Genomic DNA, 24,726 nt, shown 5'->3' with positions numbered 1-24,726 from the left:
AGTGGATAAGAAGTCCCCTAGGAAACTTACTGTGATTTAGAATGGTTCTGCTGCTGCAGAATTAAAAGCTGTAGACCATACCTTAAATGGGGATGTAGCTGGTTATGCTTTTGTAGGAGCTCTACCCCAAAATGTTGACACTCAGTACATGAACAAGGAATATCTGTCACATGGTAAAAAGTTTTTCAAAAGCAGTTTCAAAACTAAAATAATGGAGTTTGATAGGGTAGATTTTTTAAACTGTGATACAGTGTGAATAAACACCTAGAGGAATAGGTGACAGGATGTAGATGCTTAAAAAATAATCAATCACCTCATTACTGGGTGATGTTATAATGTAGCCACTGAGACCTCTAAAATGACTAGAGAATGAGAAATATGAATGTGTAAATATGCATATGTACATACATATGTGTCCATAGGACCTTTTTAAAAGATGTTAAAGGTCTATCTAAGATGATAAGGCCAAGTAGGTCCCCAGGTAAATAAATTTCCAAACTTAAAAACATATATAATGAAAGCAAAAAAAGTGGGGGAATTTCGAGTCCAGGGTCAAGTGGTAGAGTGTTTGCCTAGCAAGCATGAGTTCCTAAACTCCAGTGTCAAAAAAAATGTACTGTGAGGATAAAAATCAGGAAAGACTATAGAATTAAAGGCATTTGATTTGTTCTTTCAATGCCAAATGTTGATTATAGGTTGAGAAGTGGATGCAATGTGACAAGCATTTGAAGAATGATGGAGCAAGTAATAGGAACAGAAAACAATAGTTTCAACCAATGAGAAGGTGGTCTATTCACAACAAGTTTAATAGAACAGCATGAAGATGAAAAAGCCTATGTCTGGAATTGAACTATTTTAACTGCAGCCATCATATGACATGAGACTTTGGACATGCTACTTTATTCTCTGTACTATAACAAGACTTTACAGGCTATGAACATCCATTTGTAATCATTTTAATAGAAAATACATATGATCCAACATATATTTTTAATTGTATGCTGTGACTATTATTGTTAATAATTTTAAAGAGATGAAGCTACAGTTGTAACTTAAACCAAATTGTAAAGGAAATAGGAGTCAGGCTAGAAAATGTCTAATAATTGTTTTATATTATCATTCTATAATAAGGCCTGATTTTGTAAATCAATGAGGATATCTATCTATCTATCTATCTATCTATCTATCTATCTATCTATCTATCTATCTATCTATCTATCTATCTATCTATCTATCTATCTATCTGTTTTGTCCATCATGGGGCTTGAACTCTGGGCTGGGATGCTGTCCCAGAGCTTTTTTGCTGAAAGCTAGTACTCAACCACTTTGAGTCATAGCTCCACATATGGTTTTCAGGAGGTTAATTAGAGGTAAGAGTCTCATGGACCATCTTTCCTGGAGTTGGTTTGAACTACAGTGCTCAAATCTCAGCCTCCTGGGTAGCATGAGCCACCAATACGGCTTTTGAGGATTCAATATAAGTTCAAGCTAAACTTGTGTGTTATGATTTAACATTTAGAATATGTTATTCTCTATGCTATTACTGCAGCTGGAGTACATATGTGTGTGTTTGTGTGTGTGTTTGTGTGTGTATATATGTAAAAGAGAGAGACAGAGACACAAACACAGAGACAGAAACAGAGACAGAGACAGAGACAGAGACAGAGATAGAGAGAGGGCCCTGAGGTTTGAACTCAAGCCCTAGACACTCACCCTTGACATTTTTACTGAAGGTAACTCTCTTATCACTTGAGCCACAGCTCTACTTCCAGCATTTTCATCATTAATTGTATGTAAGAGTCTCACAAACTTTCCTGCTGGCTGTGTTCGAACCATGATCCTTAGTCTCATTCCTCTGAGTTGCTAGGAATACAGGAATGAGCATCTAGCTTGCAAATGGTATTTTAAAAGCTTTTTTTTTCTCTTTCTCTCTTTATGTGACTGAGGATAATGTTTCCCCAAATGATTTCATGCCACTATTACTGGAAATGTATTTCATGATCTAGGAACTTCATAATTTTTCTTTGGAAAAAATAATCTTTTCTGCTACAAGCTATAAAATGGAGCATCCTCCAATAGTACCTGCGTTACATTATACCTATAAAATTAGGGTATTTTGAAAAATAAAAGGATATCTTTCCAAGAAAGCAATAGCATGCATAAATAATTCAAGTAACATGTTTTAATAGGTAACAGAGGAGAAAAACTAAAGAGGTGAGCCAAGAATGAAATGTTTTCACTGTTAGAGGAAGCAGGTGTTGTCACTTGGAAGAAAGTTTTACAAATTCTTCAGTGCTTCCACCAGAAGTGAGAGAGGAAGGCTGATGGCAGCCTATTATGAAGCCAGCCAAGCAGTTAGATGAACTTTGAGAAGGTATTTGCTTCTACAGCTAAATCACACTGGTTCAGGGCAGCCCACGGTAATCTGGTACTGGAGTTATCTCAGATCATGTATGTATGTGTGATCATGTATGTATGTATGTATGCATGATGTATGATTCCTTAGATCTGAAATCTGAGAATAAGTCCATGTCAAAGTGACAGAAGCTAAAAAGGGCATGGTATTTGTTTTGAATGGTTTCTGATAACTAAGAAGAATATAGTATTTTAAACATACATAATGTGAATTTTAATTAATTGGACTTTTAATTCATTGTAACCTCAGTAATAGTTTCCAGTAATCTTTTATTAACTAATGTGGTAAGCCTACACATTTGTAGTTATTATAAGGTTATAGTATTGATTGTCATATTAGTCTTACAAATTATATATTATTATCCTGTATCACTTTATATAGTCACAATGAATGTTCATATAACTTAAATAACATGTCAACAGAGTTAGCAATAGTGAATGGTTCACCCAAGAACAAGCTTGTTTATATACAATATCTGTATATTTTGCTTACTTTTACACTATATTAAATTTATTTTCAGCATGATTTTCCTGTCATAATTTATCACTTTCCCTTTGTTTCTACATTTAAATGCTGTTTGGAAGCTTGGTATTTGTCTTACTATTCATTGCTTTTTTTTTTTTTTTTTTTACTATTTTCCCAAGAATTGGAAAACTAGACTACTGTTCTAAAAATATTAGTAGTTAAGTTTCTGATTCAAGCTTTGTCTCCTAACCAATAAAATTGGGTTCTTCTTTTTATTTTGGTAGGAGTTCTTTGACCTCACTTGAGCAGTAATGGCAAACTGATGTCTGAGAACATATTGTAAGACCAAGTGCTTGTTAATAATAGAGGACACTGTTGGGTTGAATACCTGCCAGAAACTTCTACTCCTCTCTAAAAGTCTGTCTGAACAGAATAATACATTGAACTTTAAAGAGATTCCATCTATTTGAAAACTATAGCTCCTGGAAGCAATTTATATATTCTTAATGGCTTTGCAACCTATATCCCAGAAGAGTCTGATGCCAGCAACCTTGGTATTATTGAACTCTGTAGTACGCAATGTATTTATGTTTTATAAACAAGACTTTAAAACATTATGAGATTCTTCTGAGTTTATAGTTTAAATTTTAGTTCAGCTCAGAGCAGTACCATAGAGAACACACAGAGAATGCCAAATGTGTCTCAAAGCCAGTATATCTGAGGGAATTGGTGAAATTTTGAAAGTACTTATAGGGAGAAAAACAGACCATGTTCTTATTTAATAATTTCAGAATTATATTTAAGAGAGACCAGGGAAATAATTTATGTTATACAATGGACTCTGAATGCTAACTTTGCTGGTGTCACTATAAAAACAATTATTAATTTGAAAAAAACTAAGATGATTTTGAAAGGAAAGATCATGGGTTTTACTTTTTATTTCAAATTCTCAGCTTGTGAGTTTTTTCAATTGTGAAAATACTGTACAGGGGGGTTACAGTTACACATTAGCAATGTAATGAGTAAATTTCTTATCAAGCATTGTTGCCTCCTCTTTTTTTTCCCTTACCATCCCTTCCCTCCCACCTGCTGAACTAAGGATCCTTCCCTTTCCTCCCCTCCACTCCCCCCCCCCTGCCTGCACCTAAATTGTAAATTTGTTTTTCAACATAGCATCTTGTACATCTCATTGTTGCAATGGGTCAACCTGTATCCCTTTTAAAACAATCTGTTTTTTCCCTTCCCCTCCCCAACTTATACCAATATCAAATACAGTGAAACTTGTAGCCTATAGGATTCTTCTGTCAGAAAATCATCAACATTTTTACTGAATGAAATTTACATATATTACTTAACTGAATTTAATGTATACCATATCTATGTGCAGTCGGCAAGATGGGCCTCAGTGTACAGGTGATAAAACTGAGCTTTAAAGGTATTTTGTAGCTTATTCAAGCTTATTGATAGAGCTACAATTCTGTGTTTGCTACTAGATTGGTCTGGCATCAAAACTACAATATTGCCTCTTGTCAATGGCCTCTAGGGCTGACATGACCTCCTTCTTTCCAACACTAGGATATCAGCTGTTATTGTTCTTTTTTCCCTTCAGATTAGTGCAGTAATATCCTTTCCATATATTAAAGAAGATATTGAGAAATAAGGATTCTGTATACAAATTATTGAATCAGCCCCAATATCCAAAAATTCACATGGATACGTACATACATACATGCATATATATGTGTGTGTATATATATATATATATATATATATATATGTATATATATATCCAGTGTGTCATTACTAAGGGAATCATGAGGTAGTGCTCTGTTGCTTACTTTCTCCTGTTTAAATTTTCTGAAATTTACATGAAAAATGGAACTAATAATGCCTGATCCACAGTATGGCTTTTGATGCTACAATGAAGTGAAATGTATAACATCTCCATATCACAAGGATTGGTACAAGATTACTTATTGGATATATAATTTTTATTTTCACTACTAACAGCTAACACTTTTAACCAGTAGGAAGATATAAAAAGCAACATTTTGTTTTCTGACAAATCAAAAGATGATTTATTCATCACATTATTTCTTAAAGACTTATTGATATGTTAAGGTTCTCAAAATTTACTGCTTCATATAATCTATGGCAATAGCTATAAAAGTTACTGTTTACTCAGGCATTCTAAGCATACCACAAATAACTGAAATTATCCTGATAATCCTAGGATGTAATATTTAAATTTTAGAGATTGAAAGTACTAAGGTTCAGAGGGGCAAAGGAAGTTTTCCAAAGTTAATTGTAGAAGTGGGATGTGACTCCCTCTTTTCCTAGCACAAGCGTAATTACTCCACGGAGCTGTGGAGCATGCCTCCAGTCTTTACTTTTGTAGAAATGGCCATTTTATTTATGTCTTCCTTCTGACGTTATTATGGAAAACTAGGTCATCTGGATCACAAAAATTAGATTCAATATACTTGTATCCAAAACTGATGCTTTGAGTAGTCATTTAACTATATATTTTAAATAAGTTTTTTATTGTGAAAATATCGTACTGAGGGGTTACAATTACATGAGCAAGGTAATGAGTACATTTCTTATCATTGTTGCCTCTTCCTTTCTTTTTCTGCTTCCTTTTCTACCCTCCCATCTCCACAACTACACCCCTCCCCCACCGCCAAAGTTGTAAAGTTGGTTTTTCGACATAGCATCTTGTATTTCTCATTGTTGCATTGGGTCCAACTATATCCCTATTTAAACAATTTGTTTTTTCCCTTCCCCTCCCCAAATTATACCAACATCAAATACAGTGAAAACAGGAGTTATACCCGGGGGGAGGGACATACAAAGCAACAATGAAATCACCTTATAAATACGTTATAAACAATAGTAAGAAAGAAAAGCCACTTATGTCCTTATCTTGGGGTTCATTTCCGTAACATCAACTTATCTGACATTTTCTGCTTGACTCAGACATATACTAGTTATTGCAAATAAGGGAAACCATGGGACCTATGTTTCTTTGGGCCTGGCTTACTTCACTAAATTTTTTCCAAGTCTTTCCATTTCCTAACAAATGGGGCAATGTCATTCTTTCTGATGGAGGCATAGAATTCCATTGTGTATATATACCACATTTTCTTGATCCATTCATCTCCTGAGGGGCATCTGGGTTGGTTCCATATATTAGCTATGGTAAATAATGCTGCAATAAACATAGTTGTGCTGGTAGCTTTAGTGTGGTCTTGTTTGTGATCATTTGGGTAAATGCCCAAAAGTGGGATTGCTGGATCATAGGGGAGGTCTATGTGGAGTCTTTTGAGGAATCTCCATACTATTTTCCAAAGTGGTTGAACAAGTTTACACTCCCACCAACAATGCAGTAAGGTTCCCTTCTGTCCACATCCCCTCCATCATCTGTTGTTATTAGAGTTCCTGAGTATAGCCATTCTAACTTTCTTCTTCCTATTTTTGTCTACAACTTGATAGAGAGGGAAAAGATCATGAATTCCTAAACCCAATTTCTTCAGCTCAGATGACCTGTGTGTGATCTTACTAGTTTGCAACTATCCTGAGGTTCAATTCTTTCTCTAGAAAATGGGGAGGGAAAAATATTATCTTCCTTAAAGTCTGGTGAGGATTACAGGTAACACGAGGAAAATGCTTAGAGAAATACTTGACATGCATAGTATTACCACAGGGCTTCACTAAATATTTACCTTTTGATGTTAGGAAAAATAATTTTAAAATTAAAAAAAATCAAAATCCTGTCCCTGGAATTTTTTTAGAGCAGTAGCTCACACGTTGTTGTTCAATGTTTACGTTCAGTTGTTTCCTACAGGATAGTCAAAAAAAAAAAAATAGAAAAGAACTAGAGACACTTAACTGGAGAGAAAATGGGGGAGAGAGAAAAATCTTTGCAAATTTTAACTTTGTAGAAACAGACCTTTGATAATTGATGTATTTGAGGTGCTATGACATCTACAGTAAAAACAAGTATTCAGATATTTCTTCACATTAAAAATATCTGCATGCATCGTTAGGGATATGCCAGTGCATGAGAAGAAAGAGAAGAATGGTAGGGACTTTACATTACTTTAAGAAATTAACTTATCTTCTTTCCAAAGCGAAATGAAACACAACTTTGCATAATTGAAAACATGAATTTGGTTAACAATCCCAATATTAAGTAGCGTGGTTAAAATTATGTAAATCTCTATGGCTCTTTTTCTCTCTTATAAACTATAAATAATTATATTTTCCAGAAAATCTGTCAAAGTTTGTCAGTCCAGGTTACAAACTGGGTGTGGGGTACTCAAGAATGACTGTTGTCTTCATTGTTCCCTGGGGATCATTTGTATTTCCCATTCCTCCTAAATATTGGTGAAAATAAATAAATGTACAGGGGAAGTATTTACATATTGGAAATTTGACCTAGAATGGTAATATAAAAATAATCTTAAAAGTCATTGGATATAAGTGATTCTTTTTTAACTGTCAAGTTATAAACATTTTATATAATGCTAAAACATGGAAAAATGTGACAGTACTTATAGTCCTACTATTTAGAGTTTTTCAACATTTTCTGTCTCATATTCCCTCTCTATAACAAGAGAGACTAAACATGAGCCTAAGGATTGTAGGAGGAAGCAACAATGCTGGATAAGAAATGTACTCTTTACCTTGCTCTTATAACTGTAACCCTTCTGTATGGTATTGTCATAATAAAAAATTAAAAAAGAGATGTTCACAAATGGAATGATTAAAGTCAACTATAACATTATGTTATTGATTCTAAGAAAATTTTCTAGCACTTTAGTCTTTGTGTGGTTTTCTATTCTTTTCACAGTTTCATTAGATTAGGTGCCAATGGCTAATCCACAGACATCATAAATTTAAATCTGGTTTTACTTCAAGATTTTATTATTTTGAGAGCAATATGTTTAAAATGTTACAGAAGCTATAAAATTAGTTAGAAGAAAAATGTCTGGTATCTGAAATGTGTGTAGATAATGATCTAGGATAAGATGTAATTGAAAGCTTATATTTTATTTTCTGGATAAGTTATCCCAAAATGGTGTTCAAAAATAAAATTTCAATTGAGAAGTTTCAAAGTAGATATAATTATGTTTTCTAAGAATATACATGTTTCTTCTTTTTGAATGTATTATCTTATTACTTCTTTCTCTAATTCAAATTATTCTTAAATAAACCACGCCTAAATTCCTAGATAAAAATGTCACTTAAAGTCAATACAGGTGAATACCATTATTCACAGGGTACAATTTGGTTGCACCTCTTCACTGTCAATACGAGTGTTTGCATGTTTAAACCAGACTCCAGACTGGAGCAAATGTGGGGAAAATCAACACAAGCTCATCTCTGTGGAAACTGGCAAAGCAGCAGATGCTGCTACTGGAAATAGCTAAGACTTCTGAATCTTTAGATGGAAAACATTTTGTGAAAAAAATATTTGTTCCTTGCATTGATTCACAGAGTAAAGAAGGAATGTATTATTGCTTAATGTGCTTTAATCCAGCACCAATATGTCTATTAAAAATGAGGGAGCCCATGTAGTCTAACCTCTGTATTTTTTACATTTTCCTTTCTGGATTGTGTGTTGTCATTAAACTAAGTTCACCTCCTCAGATTAATTCAACAACAAAAACAACAAACAAATGTGAATGGTTTTCAAATGATGACAAAAGGAATCCTTGTTTGACATGTCCTTAATTAAACCTTCAGAATACCTGTAACTTGATTATTGTCCTTTTTTTCCCCCTTTATCCTGGTCAGAGAAATCCTGTCTTTAATCCTATGTTTGTCACTCACACAAGGTGTTCATCACAGACCAAAGGGAATGTCTGGATACTGTGACACAGCAAATACAACTTCTGCACAGTAAAGATTTTATCTGGACCTTTTCCAAGACAGCAGTTATGGGACATGGAATAAGAGAGATTATTGCATGGGAGAGAACTTTGCCCACAATATAGATTGTTGATAAATGTGTTTTCAACACACCCGGAACAAAAACTGAAACGAAAAAAAAAAAGGATTACAATGGTGATAGCCATAAAATCTTTTTTTCAGTCTTTACTCTTATTGTTCATGACCTCGAGTGACTTTAAATCTTAATGTATGGATGTGTTTATATCCATTATAGAACATATCTATCTTGCTTTTTAAAACACCGAATTATGTTGCACATGTGCTCTTACTACAGATCATTTTTGTTGTGATTAACTAACAGTGGTTACAATGAAGTAACTTTTGTTTAAGTTAAAAATGTGGTTGTAAAGAAAATACTAGATATAAGTATAAAAACATGATCTTTTTAAATGGTTAAATGTAGGCAATATATGAATTTATAGACAATGTCTGATTTAAGGAGAAATAAAGAATAATTTAGCCTTTCTTACTTTCTTCATGCATAGGAACATATGATATTTAGTCTTATTCACAATTCTTTTCTCTATTTTTATCTTCTCAAAAAGCCAATTAAATGTATCCAATTTTTTTCTTACATGGTGGTAATATGAAGTGGTAATTTTCTTATAAAATAGAGGTTGAAAATTGTTTGAAAATTAAAAATGCTGATTTGTTCATGTCATTTAAACTTTCAAGTAACATTTAAAATAGTTTCCTCACCTTCATATGAGTTTCTGGAAGCTGTTTGTCTCATAATATCATTATTAAGTCACTGTCAGATTTGTGCCATGGAAGAGTTAAAATTCTATATTGTTTACAATGGAGTTTTTATCTAAAATATTGGAGGTATTATGGCTAAGCTCCTCCTCCATTCCCCCTCACAAATCATGGTGGTATCTTTTCCCTACAGTTTCTCAAATTTGTACCTGAGAAATCAAGATATTTTGAGCTCTCTGAGCACTAATTTCCCAATCTTTTTCATGAGCTGAATATCTTAGCAAGATGTTACTAGGGATCTAAAAGTAAAGAGAAAGCTGAGCATAGTACCTGCCTTCTGCTAGGCATTCATTTTCTATGTAAGTTTTTAAAAGTTGTCTTAGAAAAATGTGTGCAATGACAGCTCATTCCATGGTGATATATTACTAATAATATTCGTAAGACAAAAACTTTATAAAGATTCAATAAAATGTTTTTGTGACTTTTTAACTATCCAATTTAGCTCTACATGTATTGTATATGTGTTTATTATTCAAGAGGCAAAATAGCAGAATATTTGTTAATCCAAACTACACTAGGCCTTCAAAGTATAAAAATCACTTGTGTGTTGGGGAAAATTGAAGTAAATGAAGAAAGGTTGCTATTACCATTGAAAGGATAATTTAAATTCATCTGGCATTTTACATTTTAATAGCCATTAATACAAAATTTTGTATACATTTTAATAACCAGCAATATGTTTTTTCAGGTGTAGCAATGAATTTTATCATGAATGAAAAATTATGTCTTTTGTCTGAAATTTTCTTTATGGTTTTAATATATGTATGCACTTATAGATATAAAGAATAAAGAATGTTCAGAGGCTGATTGATTTGAGTAATTCAATCTGCATACGTGATATTGAACAGAAAAAAATTGAGTAAATTAAGGCACCATGAAGTAAATTATATTCAAGGCTCAGATGACTGTTTTGCTACTAGAGATACCTAAAATCTAAGCTAATTTTAATCCAAAAGGATAGTACCAGTAAGTATGATGGCTTGTTATTATCCAACACAGAAATACCTTCACCATATTCATTTGTCAGTACTTGGGAGAGAGTTGTCTTTGGCTCTCACCTTCTATTATTTGTTACCATTATGTGAGGAATATAAAGTGAACTCTTAATTATTAACAAATATTAAATGACACATTTACCTTTTGTTGTTGCTGGTCATGGGACTTGAACTCAGGGCCTGGGCACTGTTCCTGAACTCTTTTTTGTGTAAGGTTAGCACTCTACCACTTTGAGCCACAGCTCCACTTCCAGTTTTTGAGTGGTTAACTGGGGATAAGAATCTCATGGGTATTTTTCTGCTAGGGCTGGCCTCCAACTGTGATCCTGGGATCTCAACCTACTGAGTAGTTAGGATTACAGTCATGAGCCACCAGCACCTGGCACATTTAACTTTCTATATCACATTGCCTTTCATGCTCAGAGCATAGGAAAATTTGGCATCCTAAGATTGGTAAAGTTTAGATTCAAAGTCAAATGTATTTCACATATTACATTACTTCTTAAATGATTTTTCTGACATAATTTCAACATCAAGCTCGCCACAGAGATACAAATTCTGAAATTATTCTTTTTATTCTTTAGATTTTGTTTATAGATAAATACCAATGCATTTTATTACAAATATCAAAGAGAAGCACTGTCTTATACTTTTCCTTGGAAACAAGTATAGGTAGTTAAGGCTATTACTATGTAGTAAAACTTCTTTTTGCCATTTAGATTATCATTTAGTATATGCAGAGAAGTGAATAAGCAAAATGAATTCTTTAATTTTCCATGTTCTTCCATTATGCCCAGTTCATCAAGGTGCTTTTTTCTCTTCTGTTAATAGGGATGACTTGTCAAGCTCGAACGTCATATACAGAAGATGAAGTTTTGTGGGGTCACCGATTTTTCCCTGTTATTTCTTTAGAAGAAGGATTCTTTAAAGTCGATTACTCCCAGTTTCATGCAACATTTGAAGTCCCTACACCACCTTATAGTGTGAAAGAGCAGGAGGAAATGCTCCTCATGTCATCCCCTTTAATTGCACCAGCCATAACTAACAGCAAAGAGAGACATAATTCTGTGGACTGCTTAGATGGACTTGAAGACATTAGCACAAAGCTACCCTCAAAGCTGCAGAAAATTACTGGAAGAGAAGACTTTCCCAAAAAACTTTTGAGGATGAGTTCAACAACTTCAGAAAAAGCCTATAGTTTGGGAGATTTGCCCATGAAACTTCAACGAATAAGTTCAGTTCCTGGCAACTCAGAAGAAAAACTGGTATCTAAAACTACCAAGATGTTATCTGATCCCATGAGTCAATCTGTGGCTGATTTGCCACCAAAGCTCCAAAAGATGGCTGGAGGAGTAGCCAGGATGGAAGGAAATCTTCCAGCCAAATTGCGAAAAATGAACTCTGATCGATTTACATAACAAAACATCCCCTTAGGCATTATTTAAGTTTGATTTAAGATACTCAGATATTTGGCTGATAAGGCTATTCTCCCTATGGAGTCTGGAAGGTACATTTCCCCCAAAATCCAATAAGCATATTTGACAGCTCTTTATTCCCAAGGATTGTTATTCTGCAGAAAGCAAAAGTTACAGAGGGAGGACATCCTAAGAAAGTTATTAATGGGCATGTATTATCACATCAAGCATGCAATAATGTGCAAATTTTGCATTTAGTTTTATGGCATGATTTATATATGGCATATTTATATTGTATATTCTGGAAATTATATAAATATATATTTAAATGGGTGGTACTATCCCCATCATTTCTAATATATGTATTAAGCCAAACTTGAGTGAATAGTTTTCAGGGCAGTAAACTTACACACACACACACACACACACACACACACACACACACAGACACACACACATACATATCAGCATACATAAATATATCTGGTAAAATTTGTGATGTTTTGTTCAAAGTTGTAATTATCGTGCATGTTTACTTTATTAGACTAGAAAGGCTAATGGCATTAATTATTAATACCAATATTTTAGCCTTAAATTATTTGTCATTTTAAAATCTGATTTGATGTTTTCTGCTGTTTAAAGTCATGGGAAGTTTTCAATTGTATCTTATCATGAAAGAGTCACAGAAGTTTGTGCTACTACAGACCTGCAAAAGTATAACCATTATACATTTAATTTGTAAATTATAGAACATACCAGCATATGGTATATACTTTTTTTATATTTTTGAAAGTTGCTAGATGGGGGATACATCTTGATTAATTTATTACTTAGTCTTTTCCTGGACTAAATAAGGCTAGGAAATTGGCTTTGTATGCAGTCTAATTCAAATACAAGCTCCAAACAAATGATGAATATAGTTATAAAAACCAGGTTATTATTGAAAAAATATCAGAATCTATGTGTTACTATACAGTAAATGGTCCCTGTTTCAAACTGAATTAATTGGATGCATTTCCACTTTGTCTGGAAAATTTTTCCTTTAAAAATATTAGTTTGTCTTTAAGGAAACATGGAAATGCAGTGTAGCATATGATAAATATTTATGCTAAAGTATGTCTAACTGAGTCTCTTTTTAATGCTCTTCTCCTGTTTATAGCATTTATTGTAAAAGGATGTAATTCTTCATCATCCAAGGAACTTATCCAAGGCTTGTTACTCATAGATAAATAGAAATCTTTGGCTAGACCAGAAAGAAATTAAATTAGATCTCAGTTGAACATAGTTTGCACATTAGTATTTTGTGTATGTTTCTATATGTATGTATGTGCGCACTGGTTTTCTTGGTGTCTTGGGTTCCTGGCCTCTAATAATTTTGATGATACTATTTTTTGGACCCCAGATATCTGATATTGTCATTATTAAGCCTTGATTATCAGAAACTAAGCTTCTCATCAGTACAATACCTTCAAAATAAAAATGTGAGATAGATTTTTTCTTCTTTAATGAAAATTTATTAGAATAGAATTGATTTTCCTTTAATACTTCTTTGGGCATTTCAATCTAAGTCTGCCTAGCATTAGTCCCCTTCACATTAATTAACATGTACATCGCTAATGGCTGGTTTTGCTCACTTCATTTCTTATATTTTAGCAATCCTGTCATGATTTTATTATTGGTAAGTTACTGCATTCAAAACTCTAAAAATAATACTTTCTGGCTACCTCTGTATTAACCAAATTCTGTAGGTGCAAATATATAGCAGGGAATTGTTACTGGCAAAATGATCAACATTGAAAACCCATCCACTGTGAATAGAGCAGTTGCCCTATCCCTTGACCACCAAACATTCTTAGTTGCTGGATATAGGAAAGAAAATAGTAGCAAGCATGGAAAGGGGACCATGGGGCATAGATCGTTTCTCAGCAGTGGAAGAAACTATATAGATCATTTAATCCAAAACCTTAAAATTAACAGAGCCATAGTTTACTTTGGAGAGTCATTTTAATTTGTTTTTGGTGCCAAGGAGGAGAACCAAAAACAGACTCTCTGAATGTATTCATTAATTTAGAAATATTTTTGCGTGACTTCTGTGTCCTAGGCATTTTTTTTTGGTTCCTAGGAATTTGAACATAACTAAGAAAATGTTCGCTGTAAATCAGTACCAGTAGGAGAGGAAGAAGAATAGACAAAAAAATTGGGACAATTTCCAATGGCCAACATAACAGTTGGAAGAATGGAGTGTAACATAATTGAAAATGACCTTATAGAGTATGAATCAATTATTTAGAGGAGGTGACTAACTTAGGGAGGTGGATAATATTTAGACAGAGAACTGAATTATGAGAAAGAGCTACTCCTGTCAAAATTAATTAAACTAAGTGAATGGTATTCTTTTATCTTTTCCACCTATGTGTGGGAAAGGTGGTATTTCTGCATGTTATTGCAGTTTACCCCCTATTTCTAGACTGACCACAGGTCTTGGCTAACCAGGAAGATTCCAGTTTATATATGTTGTGCGTGTGTAATTATCGGCAGCACTCTTTTTCTCTCTATAATGTTCTGATTTGGATGACATGTGGTAAAGTTTTTGTTGAAACTATATTACGAAGTCTGATATATTTGGATAAAAATAAAGAATTGCTTTTATTCACCTTTCCCTGATTTATTTTTTTGGTGACATGGACCATTCTAAGTGAAATCATCTTAATTTCATCTATCTCAGCCAGAAAGACTTCTTGATTTCATGTAACATTTTAAAAAAGTTGTACGTGGTATGTCTTTCAACCATGAGGATTATATGCATTTTATTGAATGATTTAAAAAAACTCATTTTCATTTTAGGAATGGTTAAGAGCTCAAATAAAAGACAATAAAAGATAATTAAATCCAATATAAATTTTAGCTCTCCAATGTAGAAGCTATTATTCTCCTTGGAAAAAGTAGACCAATGTGATCTTGGAACTGATTATCTATGCCATGATCACAAGCAATTATTTCTCTGTATTGTGACCTGAATAACATTAATGACCAGAATCTAGATCCTTTTTTGTAGTATTTTCATGGTATAGCTCTTGTTATAGCAAAATATTTCATTCTATTTATGAAGATGTTGTAAATAAAAGAAATATAATTATTTTGATAATGCTTACCTTCAATTTAAATATTTATTCTTTGCAGCAATATGTAAATATATTTTGTAAATATATAAATATAAAAGTTAAGGGTATTTTCGCATTAATTATTTCTGCAAAAATTTTCCTATGCTGTTTTAAACTCATCTGTACATGGCTTTAAATATTAATGAAAAATATCCATTTATGCTCAAAGTATTTGGTTTAGTACACCTTTTTGTCTGCACAAGGAAAGGTTCACATAATGTAATATTTCTGCTGGCGGGAGACTGAGGTTATGGAAGATCTGCCTTCCAATCTACTTGTATCATGAAAATTTCCACCATTCTTCCTTACTTGTGAAGAGTTCCGATGGACTGCACAACACATCTTAGCATTCTGCTTCAGAATTTATTCTTGATTAACATTGTATATACTCAAATTACTATTAAACTAATGCATTTTCTGGCATGAAATCTATCATTATTTAAATGTACAAGGTCATTTTGCTTACAAAAGTATGAACTCATGTATTCCATACTGCAAGTTCAGTTTTATAAAAGTTACATTAAACTTTTAAAACTATTGGGTTTAGCTTTACAGTGTGCTTATCATTTTTCTACTTTCTTACAGTCAGTTATTAACATTTTTTCCTCTGATTCAGTTTATTAGAAGACTTAATTCATGAAAGGTATTACTTGGTATTACTTGATTTTTTTTGACAGTCCTGGACAGTCACTGGCTCTTAGCTTTTTGCCCAAGGTTAGTATTTTCCCACTTGAGCCACAGCTCCACACCTGAACGTTTTCTGGTTAGATGGAAGCAAGTGTCTCTTGGACTTTCCTGTGGAGGCTGACTTTGAACTGTGATCTTTAGATTTAGCTTCCTGAGTAGAGGCATGAACCAAAATGTCAACTGAACAAGCTATTACTTGAAATTACTTTTATCATCTGCCACCTGCATTTTGTGGAAGAATCTTCATAAACTTCTCACGCTTTAGTGAGCCAGTCACAGTAAGTAAAGCAGCAAAATAAACAGGTTTCATGATTTTACTTAAATATTTATCATCTTTTAATTAAGTATTCAGTTATTTCAGCTGGATGTATTCAATAGAAACAGTTTCCTAATCCTGCACTAGTTATAGGATATATCATGTTCCCCAGTCTCAATGGCTTCATAAAACTAAAAGCAGTTAACTTGAAAAATTACTACTGTTTCTGATCTAGTCGATTTAGAGAGGATGATCATCAGACTTGTTATTTGTTTATTCAAATTATTATTATCTTAGTTATAATGTTTGTTTCTTTGGTTTTTTATATTTTATTTTGAGACAAGCTAGCCTTCTGAGTCTTCTGAGATCTCTGTCTCTCCCTCAGTTTCTCTCCCTCACCTTCTCCCTCTTCCTCTGTCTCTCTGCCTCCATCTAAGTCTCTTTCTCTGTCTCTGCCTCTCTGTCTCTGTCTGTCTCTGTCTATCTCTGTCTGACTGTATCTGTCTCTCTGTCTCTGTTTCTCTGTCTCTGTTTCTGTCTCTCTCTGTCTCTGTCTCTATCTGTCTGTCTGTCTGTCTCTCTTTTCCCTCCCCTCCTCTTTCACCTTCTGCTTTGGTCCTAGAGACTAAACCCAGGAACTTCTATTCCACTGAGCTATATCACCAGCTCACATTCCTTGAAATCATGGCTGTTTTAGATTATCTTGGCTCTGTGGTAAGAACAAATATTTTCAGATCCACTACATTCTCATTATTTATGAAGAATCACAGCTCTACTTCTGTCCTTTCTCAATACAGAATCTTAATCACTTGTGTGGTGACTTGGGAATATTATTTCAAGCCTTCAGATATCTATTCATGATAGAAATGTTCTAACATGGCAGGAAATTTCTACTACATTATCCATTTTATAACTGGATAAAGTGGATTCCTCAATGATCTCTGTGGACATGAGATGTAGTTTCTACATCTAGAAGTATAAAGTCTATGAAGAATCTTTGTCAACAACTGAATATCCAAGATAATTGGAATGCATGAACATAAAAATTCAGTTAACTATGGCAATGGTTGGAAACCTGGAGGATTCTCTGTGTAATGGATTTTAATTTTTTTTGCTGTGACTTGGATTATTGGTTGGTAAAAGGTGATAAGACCATAAGTAACAGACATGGTCAGGATTGCATAACACCTTTAAAAAAAAGTAGAGAATAATGTAAACACAAATGAAATGTGGAGAAAGGAGGAAATTTCAAGTGGTGCACAGAAAAATACATAAATGGAAAAAAATAAAATGAGAATTCAGCTAAATATCAGGAGTCCCTTAGATGCTTGAACCGTAATTATAAAATATTTACATGAAGCATAAAATTTCTTCATTTCCAAATACATCAGCTCTGTGTTTTAAAAACAATGACCCAGTAACATATTACCATATTTTTCACATAATTTTAAAGACATGTAATGGGATAGAAACAGTTAAAACAGCTACCACTTTACTCTTAAATTTTACAGTTTTATTTATCTCCCTCTTGTCAGAAGTCATCACTAAGTGGAAATTCCTGAGCATGCTTTTTTGTGATTCAATGTGTATGTTCCTGTATGTGTCCATGCATGTATGTACATGTGTAAATAAATGCATTTGCATGTATGTACATGTGTAATAAATGCATTTACATGTACATACCATAATGTATATGTATTATGGTCACTATATTTGCATATCAGATACATTGGTATATGACTATTGACTGTAATTCAATTAGCTAAATGTTTACTTAATAATACCTTTATGTTAGGCATTTCTGCTTTCTCTTGGATTTGATAGAAAAATAGATAGATGTATAGATAGATGTATAGATAGATAGATAGATAGATAGATAGATAGATAGATAGATTCTGTATTTGATCTTTCCTTCTCTTTTTCATTATTTTCATATAATTGTATAAAAGGGATTCACTTTCACCTGCACATTACTAAGTACAATGAATCTTACTCAGAACCATGCCTACCATCATTGTCACTCCTTTTGTCTTTGTCCTTTGTTTATACAGTCCATATCAATTAAGAGAGAAGACTTTAAATTTGCATGCATAATCGAATCTAGATTTAATTGACAACTCTATCCTTCTTGAAACAACCCAAGGATCTCAGAACATGTTAGGCTGAGCTCTATTTAATTTTTTGTCATATTTATAGCATATTATGTTTATTTTTAACATTCTGTCCACATTATTTGTGAATTTTAGCACAAAGCATATTATTGTTACCTACTATATTTCTTGATTGCTTTGCTTACTGTAACTTTGTGCATCTCACACTATTTTTATCTTTCTCCTTTTAAAACATTACATAAATATTTTTTAAAATATTTTGGTGAACGTCTATCATGAAAATAAGTTGTTAATCACCAGTATTTTTATTTGGTTTTAAAGATGTCATTGACTCTCTTTTTGATGAAAATTATATCTTATATCTAATAGCCAGGGTATTTGTATGTTTACTTTAACTTGTATATTTTTCAGTTTTGCTATGTTTTCATTAGTCTGGAAACAGGTAATAAAATTTTCTTAACTTGAGAAGATATATGTAACATTTAATATCCTTAAATTGGAGATTTCAACTACTTCCAGGTCATCTTTCTCCATGTCCAGATCCCCATTCACAGCCACTCTTTCTGTCCCTATACCATTGGTATGATGTTAGGGCCTTGATAAGATTTTTACAGAGCTCTAAAATTAGTCAGGATTTCCACTTCCAGCTTCTTGTGTGAAAAGCCAAGTGTCTAAGGCTGCATATTCATATTATGGATATACAAGAGTCTGAGTTTTCAGTAAATATATGACCCTCACTCTCATCAATGGAAGAAATTAATTTCTTTCTGTATTTTTGAATTTTAAAGCTATTTCACATATAAACATATATAAATACTATATATATGCCTCTATACTAGAAAGTATATATCTATATATACATATATACGATGTAAATCTATACATAATAAACCATACATATAAAGTTATAAAGTTAATAGATGACTTGTTACAATAACAAGTCTCTATTCTTTGCTTTCTCTCTTCTCATTCTGTCCATAAACAGCATACTTTCAATCTTCTCTATTAACAAATTCTGATTTGTTCTACTTGTAATTTTTATTAATATTATTGTTACTATTATTTTAAGTCTACCACAGAGCTGGTGTTCTGGGCCTTCTCTAGGGGATCTCATCCACCTCAATGGTCTCATGTCCTTGTTTCATGAGGGATATATGTATATATGTATTATATACACACATATATATGTCATTCTGAGTTTACACTTTGTTTTAATAAAGAAATTTTTGTGGTGTAAATATTTTGAGATATTTTACAGAGTTTATTAAAATGTATATTTTAATAGTTTAATTCTCATCAATTTTATTTTTCCTTGAGTTTCAATAGCAACATTATTTTCTAGTTTTCAATATTGCTGTCAAAATATCTGATGTACTTCTGATTTTTAAACTTGTGTTACAGTATATTTTTTATATGTGTGTGCTTGAACTCAGAGCCACAGTATTGTCTTTTAGCTTTGGCAATCAAGACTGCTACTGTACCACTTGAGCTACATCTCTACTTCTGGCTTTTTTGGAAATCAATAGGAAATAAGGGTCTCACATGTTTTCTGGAGAAGGTTGACTTTAAACTGATGAACTCAGATCTCAGCCTCCTGAGGATTACATGCATGAGCCACTGGAACCTAGCCAAAATGCATTTTATGTTTATGACTCTAGAATACTCTTCTTTCCCAGCATTCTAAAATTTCTGCTTTAATTGCCAAAACATAGACTATGTTGATCACATTATCTGAGTGTTTTCAATTGGGTTCTCATATACTTCAGGAAACTTTCTTAGGTTATTTATTTAGTTTCACCTATTATCTTCTATTCCTTCTTTCTGAGGTTTTCATTACAATATTAGACTTTTGGGACTAATTCTTTAATTTCTACATTTTTCTTGTATTTGAAAAGTCTGTATATTTGTTTAAAATTTTTGAGAGTTTCTTTGCTTTATGCTTTGTGACTACTATTTATTTCTATTTATTAAATTTCATTTTATCTTTCAAGATTTCACTTTTGATAAGCTACTTTTGTGTTTCAAGAACTTTTTGAATTTAGGATTAGTTTTTATTTTTTATCATCACCATTATGAAAAATAATGCAGCATAGTGAGCATTATCTGTGTAAGTATTTCTATATGATATTTCCATATCTGTATAGGTATTTCCATAAGGAAATAAAATTTAAGAAAATAATTTTTTCAAGATTTTTCAGGTTAATGGGTATTTAGCCTAGAAATCTATACCATGTCTAATATTTTCCAAACATTGCACATGCTTACTGAAATAATGTCCCTGACAAACTGTATTATTTTTAATCTTTATTGAACAGGTAATGAACAGTGTGTTACAGTTGCTCTGTGGAAGGGAAAGGGAATCACAGAAACTCTACCTCTTTTAGTATAATTTTTATTTTAGAGATACTGTACAAAGGAGTTACAGTTACCTGAGTAAGGTAATGACTACATTTCTTATCGAGCATTGTTAACCCTCCTTTGTTTTTCCCCTACCATCTCTTCCTTCCCTACCTCCCCAACACTTCCCTTCCCCCAAAGCTGTAAAGTTTGTTTTCAGCATAGTGTCTTATACATCTCATTGTTACAATGGTCAACCCATATCCTTATTTCAGCATTTTTTTTATACCTTCCCCTCCCCAAATTAGAAAAATGTATATACAAGATTTAGGGCACTGGAATCAAATACAGTGAAAACAGAGGTTATACCATGAGGAAAGAACATACAAAAGAAAAAATTACACAATGCATTATAAGTACATCAAAAACAATAGCAACAAAGATAAAAACCTCTCATGTCCCTATCTTGGGTTCGTTTCAATTAGCATCCTCCTACATGGTCATATGTACATTGGTTTTTAAATTTTTTATTTTATATTGTAAAGGTGATGTACAGAGAGGTTACAGTTACATACATAAGGTAATGAATGGGTACATTTCTTTGTTTCTTAATGTTTTTTATTGTGAAAATACTGTACAGAGGGGTTACAATCACATGAGCAAGGTAATGAGTAAATTTCTTATCAAGCATTGTTGCCTCCTTCTTTGTTTTTCCCCTACCATCTCTTCCCTCCCACCTCCTCAACTATGCTACCCCCAATCGGGGCTAAATTGTGAAGTTCGTTTTTCGACATCGCTAGCGTCTTGTACATTTCATTGTTGCAATGGGTTAGCCTGTATCCCTATTTAAACAATTTGTTTTTTCCCTTCCGTTCTCCAAATTATTCCCACATCAAATACAGTGAAAATGCCTACATTTTTTGTTGAACAGTGTTACACTCTACCTTGTTTTCTCCCACTTTCTCTTTCCACCCACCCCAGGACGCCCCTCTCTGACAAGTTATAAAATTCATTTCCAACATAGCATCTTGTGAGTATCACTGTTGCATTGGTTCATCCTTTGTCCTATGTCTCACTATTTTGTGATTCTCCTTCTGAAATTAGATAAACGTATCTACAAGACAGAGGGTACCAAATCAAAAATAGTAACAACAGCAGACAAACCACAGACATATAACTAGACATATATTAATTATTACAAATGCCTTGGAGCCTATGTTTCTTTGAATATGGTTCACTTCACGTAATATTTTCCCAAGTCCTTCCATTTTCTTACAAATGGGACAATGTTATTATTTTTATGGAAGCATAAAATTCCATTGTATTTATCTACCACATTTTTTGATCCATTTATCCACTGAGGGGCATCTGAGTTGGTTCCATATCTGAGCTATGGTAAATAATGCTGCAATGAACATGGTTGTGTTGGTAGTATTAGTGTGGCCTTTTTTGTGGTCATTTGTGTAAATGCCCAGGAGTGGGATTGCTAGATCATAGGGGATCTCTATGTTTAGTCTTTTGAGGAACCTCCATACTACTATCCAGAATGTTTGAAAAACTTTACATTCCCAACAGCAGTGTAGTAGCTCAGCCTTTTGGCCATATTCCCACCAGCATCTATTACTGTTTTTTTCCTTGATAATGGCCATTGTAACTGGGGTGAGGTGGGGTAGAATTTCAATGTAGTTTTGATTTGCATTTATGACCAGAGATGTTGAATATTTCTTCATGTGTATATTGGATGTTCTTATTTCCTCTCCAGAGAAGTTTCTTTTTAATTCTTTATCCCACTTATTAATAAAGTGGTGGTTTCTTCAAGGACTTTTTTTGGGAGAGGGTTCAATTTTTTGAGTTCTAGGTATATTTTGATAGGAGGCCCTTGTCTGTTGTATAGCTACTGAAGATCTTTTCACAATCTGTGGGCTATTTATTTTCCCATGCAGAAGTTCAGCAGATTGATGTCGACTGATGCCATTTATCCAGTCTTCCTGTTTTCTGTGACTCCGCATGCTTACTTAGGAAGCTTCAACCTGTGCCAAGGAGCCCTAGAATATCCCCCATCCTTTCCTGTAATATTTCCAAGGTACCTGCTCTTACCTCGAGGTCTTTTATCCATTTGGAGTTGATTCTGGTGCAGAGTGATGTGTAAGGATCTAACTTCAGTTTTCTACGTAAGTATAGCCAATTCTGCCAGCACCATTTGTTGAAGAGCTTTGAGCAATATTGTCATTTTCACCATGTTAATCCTCCTAATCCAGGTGCATGTTGGGTTTTTACCACTTCCTTAAATCTGCTTTAATTTCCTTTTTCAGGCTTTTAAAGTTTGCATGTTAGAGGTCCTTTACCTCTTTGGTTAAGTTAATTGCTAGGCTTTTTTAAAATTTCTTGAAGCTATTATAAATGCAGTTGATTTTCTGATTTCAACATTGTCCTTCTCGTTGTTGGCATACAGAAAAGCTACTGATTTTATACCCTGCTACTTTGTCAACATTTTGGATAAGCTCGAGTAACCTGGAGAGTAGTCTAGTAGGTTCTTTAAATACAGCATCATGTCATCTGCAAATAGGGGGAAGTTTTATTTCTTCTTTCCTTATTTGGATTCCCTTTATGTTTGTCTCTTGTCTTATTGCTCTGGCTAGGATTTCCAATATCTATGAAGAGGAGGAGAGAGAGCAGACATCATTGTTTTGTTCCTGATTTTAGAGGAAATAGTTTTAACTTTTAACCATTAAGTATATGTTAGTTGTGTTTGCCATATACTTCCTTAATTTGGTTTTCTCAAACCCTTTAACTGAGTGGCCATATTTTCACTCAACTCCCTTTCCTTCTGTTACAATTCATTCAGCTTTCTATTTGTGGATTCCATGAGTTCCTCTATTAATCTTCATGAGAGGTATTGTGATTTTCAGGAGTGGGGATTATACATAGTTGTAATCAGTGAACAAATCTGTCATGAGCTTTAAAGCAATCTGAAATGAAAGGATAATGATGAGCCACTTTGACACCATCAAAACTGATACAGATACAGTCGAGCTGAATGACAAACCAATGGTCTAAAGAAAACCAAGAAGTGAAGGGCCAAAAATAAAGGAAAATAGTTTTAGTTGAAATTATAAGAAAGATTAAGAGATATAATTAAAAATAGAAGGAAGAGAAAGTAAGAGTAATGAAGAGAAGGAAGGGACCAGAAGGAAGAAAACTAAGACCTAAATTCAGAGAAAGAAAAAAATAAACAAGAAAAAAATTAATACAGAAAAAATTTAAAACCTAAATATTATATATGTATAAAGTAACAACACTAAAATTAAAGAGACTAAGATTGAGAAATTGAAAATCAAATAATCAAAACATAGCCTGAATTAAGTATGCATACAATTAATAGGAAGATCATTGTAGGCTGCATCTCTAGGAATAAACAAAATAACAATGAAGAAAAAAGCAAAAATAAAAACCAGGAAGGAAAAAAAACAGTAAAATAAAAATTACACAGGAAAAAAAAACAAACTCTTCAATTTATTTGGGGGAATCTTGTGTCTCCCTTATGTCACTATCCAGTCTCTTGATGGAGCCTTTGATTTCCTTGCAGTGGTCAGTTTTCCTTTTAGCTTAGTCTGTTTCTCAAATCAGTTTGCTTGAGCGGACAGAGAAAAAGTCTTGCCTTACAAATGTGTAGTCTTTGTGTCCCTGCTCCCACACTAACTTAGTGGGAGAGCGATCTACTTTGTGTGTAACACTGGAATGAGATGTCTTGTTTTTTGTGGGTTGGAGTCTCTGAAAGTGAGCTTGGGAGCTGGTCGGCTGGTGGCTGTCTGGAATCAGTGGCTTTTCCCAGAGGGTCTAGCTCCTGAAACTCTTGTAGCTTCTCCCAGAAGGAAGCTCTTGAGCCTCTTCTGGCCCAGACTGGAGCTGCTCTCAGCTTTTACAGACTATTCAATTTTTTTGTTTTTTTTGCTTTTGTTTTTTTTCTTCCAGTGAGAGTTTACAGACTTTTGGCTGCAGCTGGCTAATCTGCAGGTTCAGCTGCTATATGAGTAGAATGTCTTTGTTCACTGTCAGCGGTGGCAGGGCCACCTCTCACTGTGCCTAATCTGGTAATGTCTCTCTCCGGGAGGACCTTTTTCCTCCTGCATGGGGCAAACTTCCCCTGGGCGGAGCTGACTCTCACTGGT

At 33.4% G+C, this 24,726-nt stretch overlaps 1 protein-coding gene across 5 annotated transcripts in view; it reads left to right on the top strand.

The window, feature by feature from the left end:
- Positions 1 to 14,654, top strand: part of Kcnj3 (potassium inwardly rectifying channel subfamily J member 3) — a 155,244-nt gene extending 140,590 nt beyond the window's left edge. For all 5 annotated transcript variants that reach the window (XM_070023064.1, XM_070023054.1, XM_070023045.1 and 2 more), the window contains one exon: positions 11,422 to 14,654. In XM_070023064.1, coding sequence (XP_069879165.1) covers positions 11,422 to 12,008 — 587 coding nt within the window. In that variant the 3' untranslated portion in view covers positions 12,009 to 14,654. The remainder of the gene's footprint in view (positions 1 to 11,421) is intronic.
- The last annotated feature ends 10,072 nt before the right edge of the window (positions 14,655 to 24,726 follow it).

This window comes from Dipodomys merriami, unplaced genomic scaffold (assembly GCF_024711535.1).
Source record: "Dipodomys merriami isolate MVZ:Mamm:240054 unplaced genomic scaffold, mDipMer1.0.p SCAF_1, whole genome shotgun sequence".
Classification (NCBI taxonomy): Eukaryota; Metazoa; Chordata; class Mammalia; order Rodentia; family Heteromyidae; genus Dipodomys; species Dipodomys merriami.
Note: the sequence above shows the minus strand (reverse complement) of the source record. Positions and strands in the feature narration are given on the sequence as shown.